This window comes from Biomphalaria glabrata, chromosome 10 (assembly GCF_947242115.1).
Source record: "Biomphalaria glabrata chromosome 10, xgBioGlab47.1, whole genome shotgun sequence".
NCBI classification, from domain to species: Eukaryota; Metazoa; Mollusca; class Gastropoda; family Planorbidae; genus Biomphalaria; species Biomphalaria glabrata.
In genome coordinates, this window is record NC_074720.1 from 36,593,101 (window position 1) to 36,606,297 (window position 13,197).

Here is a 13,197-nt window from a genome sequence, read left to right on the forward strand (position 1 = left end):
TAATGATATTTTATTATTTTTATTCATATTCATTTAAATTTTAATTCATGATTTAGATCTATATAGGTTTTATTTCGGGATTCACTTAGATCATCATCATTATGATAATGTCATTAATGATAATAGTCATAAATAAGTTTAAGAAGACATCGGTATACCATACCGACAATGCGACATATCATTAATTAATTATCATATAATGATCATGATTGACATGATAATTCAGATAATAATAAATCATGAATGAATTGATTGACTAATATATATTTATATAGTTATATAGTCTATTATAGTATAGTAATATTAATTATATTATATTATTATATACTCTTCATCTATTGAGCTGTCTAGACTAGTAAATATTATTTTATAAGTAAGTCATAAATAAGTGACTATAATTAGAATAGATTATTAGATCTAAAAAGTTATTTTAAAAACATTTTCACTTTTATTTCAAAGTTGAATGTAGAATATTTTTGGGTGATTATAAAGTCTATAGAGTGAGTATAGTCTGTGTAGTACACTATATCAAGTAGATCTACATAAAGTTCTTTTTTGTTCTTCTATCTAGATCTAGAATCTAGTTCTAGTTTAACATAGTACATTTATTTTTAACTCTGTTCTTTTCATAGTAGATTCTCTAAATTATAGTAAATTTTAATTAAGTAAAATGTGATCAAATTATTCAAATCACTTAAAAATGGTCAAGTGACTCAAGACTAGCTGTTTTCTTAGACCTAGACTACTTTATATTTAAGTTTATTTAAATTTTACTAGCTGTTTGGAGCAACAAGCCAACAACCAACCAGCAACAATGGAAGGGTAGGGGAAGTCCTATTTCATAAAAAAATTTTCATTGTAATTTATCCATATTTGAATATTAGTAAAATGACTATTTTTTTTAATTATAAAAATTAAAATATATATCTAAAGTAAGAGGTATTGTTTCATCTTATAATAAGATCTTGTCAAATGTAGACCTATTTTTGTTTTGTTTTTGAGAGAGGTGTATATAACAATATGGGTCAACAATTTTTGAAGAAAACATTTCAAAACGTCTCCACTAGTGTGATTCTTCTGGATTTTTTGTCCCGAATACAGAACAATCCTTGCATTTAATAAAGGAACGGTGTTGGAGAAATATGTATGTGGATGTCAAACACTGTATGGACTTGCTAGTATAGTATAACTGGATTGTACAAGTAGAATACATAAATGTATTAGGTATTAATCTTGAACCGAATTGTGGTATTGATGAAAGAAACTGATGATGGGTAGAGATTAGATAGAAAGTAATAGACTAGGAGGGCATATCATCCTTATAGTGAATAAACCTTGTTAATTTTAGAACATGAATGTTTTGAGAATTACTTATGGTTAGTGATTAACTATTACTGCTTTGGATTAAATCACAATGTTCATCAACAAAGAATCCCCAATATACTTTCCTGATTAAGGCCAACATTTTTAATGCAAAATTGGCTAGTGGTCTTAGCTTTCAAACTACTATGACTGTCACGACCCTCATATCAGCCCTCTCGTTACTACTTCATTTTACCTCACTTTAATATATATATGTACCAGTGGCTCTTGATGACAAGTTGTCTACTATGATTCTCGCTCTTGGTGCGTGTAATTACTTTGAATGTATATAAATTAAACTAATGACAACAATGTCACAACATAAATGACCACATAATGAATAATCATAATAAAGTCAAACTCTCTAATTAAAACTAATATTTAATATTCTAAAAAGGCATCGATGGCCACTTTAAAATAATGTAATAAATGTAATGATAGATTGATGAAATGAATTGATAACTACAAACATATATTATGAATAACATAAAATTAATAACATAAGACAAGTGGCTTCAATACTATGTACTAATAAAACTATGATATCTGTTAACATAATAAACAATAAAGACATAATCAACAATACAGCAATTAATCACCCATGCCAATCAGACCACCACGGCTACTCCATCCTCCATGCACTGGACCCAGCGCCGCAGACTGCATCAGAGTTCAGTACCGCTGTCCATGTCATCTGATGTCAATCACTGCATGTCGTTCATTGTCTTGCTGACTACGCCACTGTCGCTAACATCTATTCTGTGTCTACGCTAGACTGCCACATGCTCAAGACTGCCACCCAGACTGTCAGACTGCCACTAAGACTGTCACTCTAAATAGACAAATAATCAAGATATCGCTAACAACTCGCTAAAGCGCCATTCTATTTATTCACAATCAACTAACATCTAAAGCTAGATATATAACTAATAAAAACATGTCTTCTTACCCTGGTCCCTAAGAATTAGTTCCTACATGTTGTCCCTGGCAAACAACTCACACCTATTGGAGCCAAGATCGCGAGCCAACCTCGGCGACTTGCTCCCAATGTCTGTATGTGTCATTCACCCGAAAACGCCTAGCACACGACACACGCCCCTGCTAACACTACATGGCGCTGTGTCCCGACTGCCCCAAAACTCTACTCTATAAAGGCTGAGACCCTAACCCACGCCTAAACTAACGCTACTAAATCGTCCGTGTCTGTCCCATCCTACGGGTATCGAGTCGCCCTACCAGGTATAAATCTAAGTGTCACACTATTCCTACCCTTTGTCTGTACTCTGTCAAGTCTGTCGGTGAGCCGTGGAAACACCTTACAAAATGATTAACTTTGCTCACACACACACACACATATCTGTGACTATGACTATGAACAATATCACAACCAACATGTATTAAATTAATACTTTGTGTCGTTCATGTCTGTGCTTAGTTGTTTGAAATTGGCTTTCCTTGATATTTTGAGCTTACTTTCTACTCTTACTTTAGACTTAGACTTAGGTCCTCCCGCGCCGTTCGGCGCATTGGGCGGCAAGCTGTCTCCATAATGATCTGTCACTGGCAATGTCTGAAGCCTCTTCCCATCTGGTGTCCACTGTTCTGAGGTCCTCCATGAAGGTGTGTCGCCAGGTAATACGAGGACGTCCCTGTTTGCGCTTTCCTCGTTTTGGCTTCCATGTTATCGCAACTCTTGGTGTGCGTAATTCATTTTGACGTAGAACATGTCCCGCAAACCTCATGCGACGCTCAGTCACAACCTCACTAAGTGTTCGACTCACAGTTCGGCAAAGGATTTCCTTGTTTGAGATCCGGTCTGTGTAACTGACTCCCAAAATCCGTCTCAGCCATCTCTGTTGAGCCACATTTAGTCTTTTCTCAATTTTGACAGATGACTTCCATGTCTCACATGCATATGTAGCAGTTGGAATGACGATTGTGTTGAGAAGGTGTATTTTTGTCTCGAGTCCAATGGCTTGGCTAGTCCAAATAGGCTGCAGCCTTTGGAAAATGCTCCCTGCCTTTCCTATTCGGCACGCTACATCATGGTAAGCATCTCCATCATTTGTTATGATGCTGCCAAGGTACGTGAACTTGTCCAGCTCTTCAAGCTTTGACTCGCCAAGTCTGACGGGGACACCCTTTGCCTTATATCCCACTCGCATAATTTTAGTCTTATCCAAGTTTATGCGGAGGCCAATTTTGGGTGCCTCTCTGTCTAGGCTCTCCGTCATTTCTTGAATGCATTTATTTGTAGCCCCGAGTAGTGCAACATCATCAGCAAAGTCCAAGTCCGTCAATTGGAGTTGTTCATGCCATGGAATACCAAAGGCAGTCTGGTTCATTGCTCTCCTCATTATGTAGTCGATGGCTAGGAGGAAAAGGAAGGGAGATAAGATGCACCCCTGTCTCACACCTGTCTCGATTGTAAAAAACTCTGTTGTTCCCTCTTCTGTTTTAATGCAGCAACTAGACTGACTGTAAAGGTGTCGTAGGATCTGGACGAATTTTTCTGGTATACCGTATTCTCTAACTATTTTCCATAGTGATTCTCGGTGGACACTATCAAACGCTTTTTTGAAGTCCACGAAACTGATCGTTAGCCGTTGTTGGTACTCAAGACTTTGTTCTATGATATTTCGTAAAACGAAAATCTGCTCTGTACATGATCTGCCTCTTCGGAAACCTGCTTGTTCTTCTCTGAGCCTTTCATCTACAGACTGTTGAAGCCGTCTCAACAAAACAGTGCTGAAAACTTTGCCTGGGACAGAGAGGAGAGTAATGCCCCTCCAGTTTTTAAAGTGCTCTACCCATCTTGCATCCTGTTCTTCTTTCGTTTACAAAGTTTTGCCTTGCTTGTCTTTTATTGGTGCCCCATGTCCACTCTTTGCTCCAGTGAGATCTCGGACAATACGATGGAGGGTTTTTGTGTCATTTCTGCTTGCAGCTGCTTGTGCCTCTTGTCCCTTCTGCTCAATCCAGTCCCGTTTATCTTGCCGACAGCTTCTCTTTACTTTCAGATCTGCTTCCCTATAGGCTTCTTCTGCTAGGCTGCGATCCTGTGTTTCATTTTTCTGATCTCGTCTACGTTTGGCCTCTTTCCTCTCATCTATCAATTTCCATGTTCTGTCTTGTATCCACCGTTCCTTGTATGAACCTCGCCTCCTTCCGATAACTTCTTCTGCGCACCCAATAGTGGTATATTTGAAGTTGGCCCACTCTTCTTCAAGGGTCAATATATCTGCAAGAGCCTCAAAGCGGTTCGTTAGTTTCAATTGGAACTGTGCTGCAGTATTGCCGTCTTTAAGCTTCTCTACATTAAATGGGCGGGGGTCGTGTGGCTCGTTTTGGTTGGCGTTTCAATCGGAGCTTACATTTGCCACTGACAAGGTAGTGGTCTGAGCCGATATCAGCTCCTCTGCGGGTCCGCACGTCTAACAGAGATGACCTCCATCGTTTGGAGATGCAAATGTAATCTATCTCGTTGAAGGTTTCTCCATTTGGTGATCGCCATGTTTTTTTGTGTATTTGTTTGTGCTTAAAATATGTGTTTCCAATTGAAAGGCTGTTGGATGCGCAGAGAGAAATCAAACGCTCGCCATTATCACATATTCAAAGCCAGTTCGGTTGGGATTGATTTTGGCGTTAAAATCTCCCATCAGTAGAATTAGGTCGTGAGTAGGTGTTTCATCAAGAGTGGTTTGTAGTTGATTATAGAACTGATCTTTGATGGTATCTTCTGCATCCTTTCTACTCACATATTTAAAAAAAAAATACATTTTCTCACTTAAATTGTAAAAAATTTTTTTTTTAATTTTAAGCTAGACAGAAAAAACAACAACTAATATCCTTCTATTAAAATTTATTTTCAGACTCATTTGTCAGACTTTGTAGATTAAAATAATATGTCCATAATTATGATTTTCTTTATTTGATGGACTAAGCAGTGTTTCCCAATCTGCCCAGAACCCTAGTGTTCTGCAAGGCCTGAATAGGTATCCACAAACTACTGGAATAATTAAATAGTAGGCCACCATGTTGATTAATCTCTCTAAAAAAATAAGCAAAGTGTTCCGCTAATACTCTGAATGCGCAAAATTGTTACTCTTTGGAAGAAAGGGTCAGTTTATTTATAATGTTACATTATTTTACGTTTTACGTCATTGAAAGGATTTTATCAAAACTTTTTCTAATTACATTTTAAAATGTGCTATTTTATTGTTTTTGTACCATCAATAATATATGTTATATTTATTTATTAATAAAATTGGATTTCCCCTAACCTGTCATTATGATCAATACCATATTAACAAAAAAACAATTAAACCATTCTGTATCCAAAGTGTTTAAAGACATTATTTTGCAAAGGTTGAAAAAAAAATAAATAAATTATAGGAACTAAAACTAAATCAATAAGTCAGTGGGAAATATAAACAATCCAGACTCTTCAATAGTAAATATGCCATTTTCTATAACAAGTTCTGATTTTCTGAATCCATTTTACATTTAGTGGTTTAGTTAAAGTAAAATAAAAATGTTACCCAAGTGAAACAAATCTCTATTTTTGCATTTTAGGAATATTGGAGTTTAATCAGTCACGAAAATACATTTCTGTAACATAAATATTGATAGTGTCTATTGTAATGAACAGTTTAGTACGCTTGGAGTTGTTTTCTTTTCACTGTGTATCCAACAATCGCATTGATCAGCTGTGCGTGTTGCTCTGTCACTTACCCAGTGTGTGTGTGTGTGTGTGTGACATGTGGTGTTCAGCCACACATACACACAAAATGAGCCATACTTTAGCCACCAAGTGTGTAAAATTGAAGTTTCAGTAGACATTAATCACAGGCTATATTAAATCCCATCCTAGACACAGCTGTTACTTCTTTGTGCTTGAGTCTCATCCTAATTGTATGTGTGTTTGCTCCTTAAATACACACAAAGGCAGTGAAATGGGGATTGGGAGGCGATATGTGTTCCCTGATGTTATATTGATGTAGGATAGACAGATATTTTGATGTTAAAATGTCATTTGTTTTTATAGAGAATTATGATTTGAAATATTGTGTGGAGAATATACATTAGTATTAAGTTTCTCATTCTTTATTCTCTTGAGGATAATTGCATTAATTTTCTTTAAAAGAAATGGAAAACCTTTTAGATAATGCTTTGAAAAAAACAAAAATTTCACAATGGATGGTGAGTCATGTTGTATTATTCAATATTGGCTGCAAACTGTCATCTTAGTATTTGTTTTGTCAAACAGATTATTTCTATGGCTTTAAGTATTTTAATTGTCTACAATTTTATTTGAAGTGACCATTTGCTTGCTATTTTAATTCTAATCACTCGCATTTGAAAAACAATTAAATTACAGCATTGTGTATGTACTTTTTTTATACTAATAATTACTATGAAATCTTTTTTTCAACATTTTACAGAAATAAAAAAAATTAAAATAAAACTAAAATAATCCTGAACAAAAATATGTTTTGCATTACTACATCATTTTTTTTTAGTCAATTGTTGACTTTAATTCAATTTATTGCAATGGTATAAAATTTTATTAATAAAGAAACTATTTATTGAGCAATTTATTTATGGATAGCTCTCTTTTTCAGGAGGAAAGAAAGCAGCAAAAGAAAAATTTTGCTGAACTCCAGCTAAAGAAAGAAGACTTTATTACTGATAGATTAAATAAGATGGATGTGCTGAACAGGCTTAAAAATGCAGTGACTAGCGTAATTCCTGGCAACCCACTGGCTAGAGATTTTGACATTCATGGGCAGGTGGCCAGCACAGGTCCAGGATTGCTGTGGAAAATTTTTTCTGCAGTCAAAAAAAGTACCAAAGAGGTAAATACATTACTGGTAGTGCAACTTTTAATAATAGATAAATCTGTTTACACTAGCCTGTTATGCTCCTGTATTTCAAAGCCCATTTTTATCCTTTGTAAACTCAGTTCAAAAAAAGGAATTGATCTATCTCAGCAGTCTCTGTCAAAAACAATAGGCCTAAATGTTAATTTGAAGAACCCAAATCTTGTTTCACTTAGTCATAGAATTTGACTATTCTTGTGAATCCACTAGCTAAATTAAAACTATATATTGCTGTATCTTGGGATTTTTTTTTTTAAGTTGAATCAGATTTTTTATATATTTGAGTGATCCATGGATATTTATTATTTATGTCTTGTTAATTTAGTTGTAAATTGTTTATGAATCCATACAAATAAATAACTTCCATCTTCATTAGCTTCAAATTATACTATTGTTAATTTATTTTTATATTTGATGCTATTTCAATTGCCAAATTATTTCCCACTTAACTCTGTCTATAAATTAAAAACCATCTGTTTCGAACAGGAAGCAGCAGTTTTCTACTTTGAAAAAAAAGTTCTAGACAAATATCACAAGAGAGATAAAGAAGTAATTATAGAGTCTTTACGCAAGGGTGTGCAGCAGCTAACAAAGTTGAGGCATCCCAGAATTCTCTCTGTCATACATCCCTTAGAGGAAACAAGGTAGTTCTCAAAGTCTTTCTACATAATTTTATATTTGATAACCTTATTCTGAAATAGCTGAAACGTATGTGTGTGATGCATTAAAGCATGACAAAATAACTTGAAAGAAATGGACATCCCCAGATAACTAATAATGACTATAACACTAATCAATCAGTCTATGTGGATACTTGAGTAGGAAAGTAAGAAGGACGGTCAGACACAGTATTGAATTAGAAAGCTATTACTAGAATAGACAAGAAGGCGCGGTGGCTGAGCGGTAAAGCGCTTGGCTTCTGAACCGGGGACCGGGGTTCGAATCCTGGTGAAGACTGGGATTTTTTATTTCGGGATCTTCGGGCGCCTCTGAGTCCACCCAGCTCTAATGGGTACCTGACATTAGTTAGGGAAAAGTAAAGGCGGTTGGTCGTTGTGCTGGCCACATGACACCCTTGTTAACCGTAGGCCACAGAAACAGATGACCTTTACATCATCTGCCCTATAGACCACAAGGTCTGAAAGGGGAACTTTACTTTACTTACTACTAGAAAAGACAAGAAAAAATGAAACTTCTTTTGTTTTGTTTTTTTCTAAATATATCAGCTATGTTATTTTAATAGTGTTAGTAAATCACTGAAATACTTTATTATATATTAATTTTACTTTTTAGTGCTTTGAGCTAGTAGTTACTCTGACCATTGTTTTAGAATGTTCTGTTAATAGGTTGTTGAACCAGGAAGTAAACTTTTTCAAGAAAAAGACAGTGAAGCTAGACAGTCTTATTGAATAATAAATATATTCTAAGACTAGTTGTAGTGGATAGAGGCATCTATTTATTTAGATGTGTTTGAGTTATTGTGTTTGGAAGTCGTTTATTTCATGGATAATATATTCAATACAAATGTTTCTATTTCAGAGAAGCTTTGGCATTTGCCACAGAGCCAGTGTTTTCAAGTCTGGCCAATGTTTTAGGCTCTTGTGACAACCTGAGTGGTGGCTCCAAAATCCTCTCTGAGTTCCAGCTGTATGAGGTGGAGATAAAGCATGGGTTGCTTCAGGTTGGTTGCTTCAGATTTTTACAAAGCTTATATGAACTCACTCTGTCTGTCTGTCTGGTAAAAAATGTGTACTTGCTATTTCTCCCACATCCAATCTTGGATCAAACTGAAATTTTGCACAATTATTTTTTAGACAAAAAAAGAATCAATCCAAAAAAATGTACCAATTAGTTAATAAATGATTTTGTTTGGTATCAAACAAGGGAAAGAAATTGAACTTGACTTATGTGGTGTTATAAGCTGAATTAGTCCCCATTACAAACATGCTTAGCATACTGCATTATGTGGAACCGTCCAGCAAAACATAAAAAAAGCTCACATGTTCCACATCGTTCCTCATTCACGATATTTTGTTCCACCAAGTATGAATTCCAACCAAAAAAACAAATTGCTGTTATTTTCATTATTTATTAATTATGCGAAATGAAAATACTGAATGCTAAATTATATATATATATATATATATATATATATATAGGTCTGTGTTTTTTATTTACATTTTGTCTCCTCCTGGACCTAGTGTGTCTTAGAAATAGAATTAAATAGATCTATATGGTTGAGCTAAATTAGATCTACTTACTTACTTACCATCTACTACTTACTAGATTAAAAAGATACACAAATAGCAAAAGCTTTGGTTCAAACCTATCTTTTGGCAACATATGCTATGTGTTAGTTTTTGTTTTATTTTCTTGTCTCTGAGTACCACAAGCTAATAGTAAAATGTGAAGAAACAAATCATTTGAAAACATTAAGAAGGTTGCGTCTTTGAAAGATTGGGATGAAATGTAAAATGTTCTATGCAATAGTTATTTCTAAACATTTGTTTTGTGTTGGTAATAGGCCTTAAATGATTTTCCTTTCTGTTGGTTTTGAATTTCAAGATTAAAACAGATTTATAGTATATGGGTATATGGTGTTGTCACTATTAATTTAGCATCTGAAACAGAATGTACCAGGTTTAAATCCTGTTCAATTGGATTGGGATTCTTATGCATCTGGCATTGGTTGCAGAGAGAGAGAGAGAGAGAGTAAATATAGGTCAATGGATCATCAAAAAAAAAGTACCTGTTATGACTGAGATTCTGTAGTATCATTTTTTTTAGTTGAGACTAGCACTAACGTAATGATTTAATTCTACACACTTGTACCACACAAAGTTTAATTTACTTATAGAAGTCAAGCTTACAGTGTTACCTTAGGTTAAGCATACAAACAAAAAGGATCATAAACCAAAAATGTGTGTGTAATAGTAATGTTTTCCTGTTGTTTTCTTTCACCCACTCACCACACAGCAACTCAGTGAAGAAAAACAACTAAAAGCAACTAATTTTATTAGTAAACTACAAGCCTTTATATAGATCCTAGTTCTACATGTTTCTAACACATAACTCATTCAAAGACCAAAAAACGTACATTAACAAATCATGCTATCAACAATCTAGCCAGTCAGTCTGGTCCCTTCAGGTCACTAAGTTTAAACATATCTGTATGTCTGTCATCAATACTCTTACAGTATTCTTCTGCACATATAACTATAATTAATATGAGTGTTATTGTATCCTGTGTCAATATTTTTTGTTTGGTAGATCCTTGAAGGGCTTGGATTTCTTCACAATGATGCTAAAATGTTACATCGAAACATTTGCCCTTCCTCTATAGTGCTGGCTAAATTTGGAACTTGGAAATTGGCTGGCTGTGAGTTTGTCCAGCAGGCTGGGGATTCCCAGGACCAGAAGGTTAGGCTACCACATTTTAGAGGCATCATTTTCTCTTAGATAGCTCTTTTCATTTGTGACTTTTTATTTTTGTTTTAAGGTGTATAATTTAAAATTTAAAATATTTTTAATTCTTCATTATGCATTGTTTTGTTTATTTTAAGATAACTTAATAAAAGAATTTTAAAAATAATAGCACTGATATTTTAGCATTGAGCTATGATATTTTTACTCAAGACAGTAATATTTATAGATTTTTGGACATGCTATTAATTAATTCTTTAAATTAAAAAGTACTATGGCCAATTATTAAGTAATAATTTTGACTCCATCCACTTGGTGGATTCTTTTTTACAATACTTATATTAAGTCTCTCTGTATGTTTCTTGTATGTTTGGATTTTTTCAATCTTTTTTTCAACCACTTCTACTCATCTAGTCATCATTAAGAAGATTTTTGACATTGATACAAGTATTAGGCTCTTGTGAACCAAGTGACTACAACTGGATCATTAGGTTAAGAAGATTTAGTTAAAACAACAATTTTTGTCATAGGCATTCTTCACATGTCATGAATGGAGAAGTGACATGCCAAGAGATGCTCAACCCAACTTGGACTACATGGCTCCAGAGTATGAATTAAACCACACCTGCTCTCCTGCCAGTGACATGTTCTCATTTGGAATTCTTATGTACGCACTACACAACAATGGGAGACCACTCTATGAATGCGAGGGAGAGTTGAGAACTTTCCGTCAAAATGCTGAGGAGGTAATTGCAAAAAAGGTTGTTGTGGTTTAAAAAAAAACCCAGTGACGTTGATTTTAATTATGACCTGTCCTGGCTTCTTTAAGTGTTATTTTTAATTGACTGTTACACAGCATGGGCTAAGAGTTTTTATTATGACCACTATGAGCTCCTTTAAGGTCAGAACTTGACCAAAAATGTGTTACGGTTGGTTGACTTTTATACAGAAATGGCCAATATTGAATAAATCTTCGGAAAACTAGTAAAATTTATTGACTGCTTTAACTTTCTGGGAACATTGCTAATGCTTGCTTGTATTTAAAAAATGTATTCAAAGTATCAAAAAAATAATTTTAAGCAATTATATCAAAATACAAAGGAATTGTTTGCAGCATTTTTGTCTTGTAAATGCTTATGCTAGTTTACTTTACTTATAGAGTTTAATTGGTTCATCTGGTACTTACATCTTTGAATAATATTTTTATCCCAACACTATCTTTTCCCAATCTACATAACTTGAGGTTTGGTAAAAATCCTGTTTAGCACTACCTTTGTTTGTTTTACATGTTTCAGTTGTTCCTTCAGAATTGAATATTTGAATAGATAATAAGGTGGTTTTAATAGGGGGCGCAGGGTTCAAACCTGTAATTGTTGAGGCCACAGCAATGGTGTTAACAGCTACTTAAACTTAATACATTTTTTTTTTCTTCTTCAAAACAAAATGGAAATAACTGTAAATAGTTTTCTATATAAATCAGTTCTTACTTGTTTTCATTTTCAGCTTGGTAGCATGCGAAACTCTTTGTTGTCCAAAATGCCATCCCAACTGGCAGATCATGTGAAACTGTTACTTAACTTAGAGCCAACTATACGGCCAGATGCTGCTCAAATGATGAAGGTGAAAATTTTCTTTTAAAACTGACAGTAATTTGAGCTTTAAAATTATTGGATGCGAAATGTGTATTCCTACAGTAATATGAAATAATTTATAAACAACTATTTAAAAAAATATTATATAATTGTTCTCTGGATATTTAGCTCAACAGTAGCCTTTAAGTAGCTATTTTCCTATTTTAAAAAATGTCTGAACTATCATCTCACTCAATGAAGTTGATGCTTGCTGTTTGCTTATCTCTGCAAACATAACTAAATATTTTTTCTGCTGCCTATACATCATAGTTGGTCCTTTTATTTTTGAAGGATGCAAGAACGGATACTTAATATAAATAATAGAAATATATGTGACTGGAATTATGAATAACCCATTTCTGGAGCCAGAAATTATTAATGAGATTTTTAAAATCATATTTTACCAGATTCCTTTTTTTGAAGACATGGCGTGCATTGCGCTCCAGTATATTGACTCACTTTATCAGAGAGAAAATATTGAAAAGTCCAATTTCTTCAAGGGTCTTCCAAAAATTATAGAATGCTTGCCAAAAGTAAGTTTTACTTTGTCTTGAAAATGATTACTTTGCTATTTTATTCTATTTTATTTCAATATTAATTTTGCAATTTTAGACAAGTTACTATAGTCAACGCAAATATAAAACACCCCATCAGAAGCAAATTGTTGTGGTATTTCATTTAGGGATATCTTAGTTAATTACATGACTATGGTTACTTCTAAACATGCGATATGTATTAGGGACTGTTGTTGTATTTTCGACCCTAAGACTAAGATGTAATAATACTCATTTCTGTCATAAAAAAAAAACTAAGACAAAGACTAAGACTGCTATATTAATTCTTATGGAAATTTGTTGTGATTACAAGGACTCTTTTCTCATGTAAAGACAACACAACAG

General features: G+C 33.9%; 1 protein-coding gene and 1 pseudogene across 6 annotated transcripts in view; one reads left to right on the forward strand and one right to left on the reverse strand.

Annotated features, from left to right (window-relative positions):
- The window catches only part of LOC106072327 (SCY1-like protein 2), a 28,629-nt gene that overhangs the window by 285 nt on the left and 15,147 nt on the right, over window positions 1-13,197 (forward strand). For 3 of the 6 annotated variants that reach the window (XM_056043467.1, XM_056043470.1, XM_056043471.1), the window contains exons 2-8: window positions 6,987-7,220; window positions 7,731-7,888; window positions 8,784-8,925; window positions 10,515-10,664; window positions 11,198-11,413; window positions 12,171-12,287; window positions 12,706-12,831. In XM_056043467.1, the coding sequence (XP_055899442.1) occupies window positions 7,068-7,220; window positions 7,731-7,888; window positions 8,784-8,925; window positions 10,515-10,664; window positions 11,198-11,413; window positions 12,171-12,287; window positions 12,706-12,831 (1,062 nt within the window). In that variant the 5' untranslated portion in view covers window positions 6,987-7,067. Of the gene's footprint in view, window positions 1-459; window positions 501-6,167; window positions 6,565-6,986; window positions 7,221-7,730; window positions 7,889-8,783; window positions 8,926-10,514; window positions 10,665-11,197; window positions 11,414-12,170; window positions 12,288-12,705; window positions 12,832-13,197 lie in introns of those variants that run through there. The other 3 variants (XM_056043465.1, XM_056043466.1, XM_056043468.1) reach the window with 2 other exon arrangements.
- Window positions 4,183-6,121, reverse strand: LOC129928628 (craniofacial development protein 2-like; annotated as a pseudogene).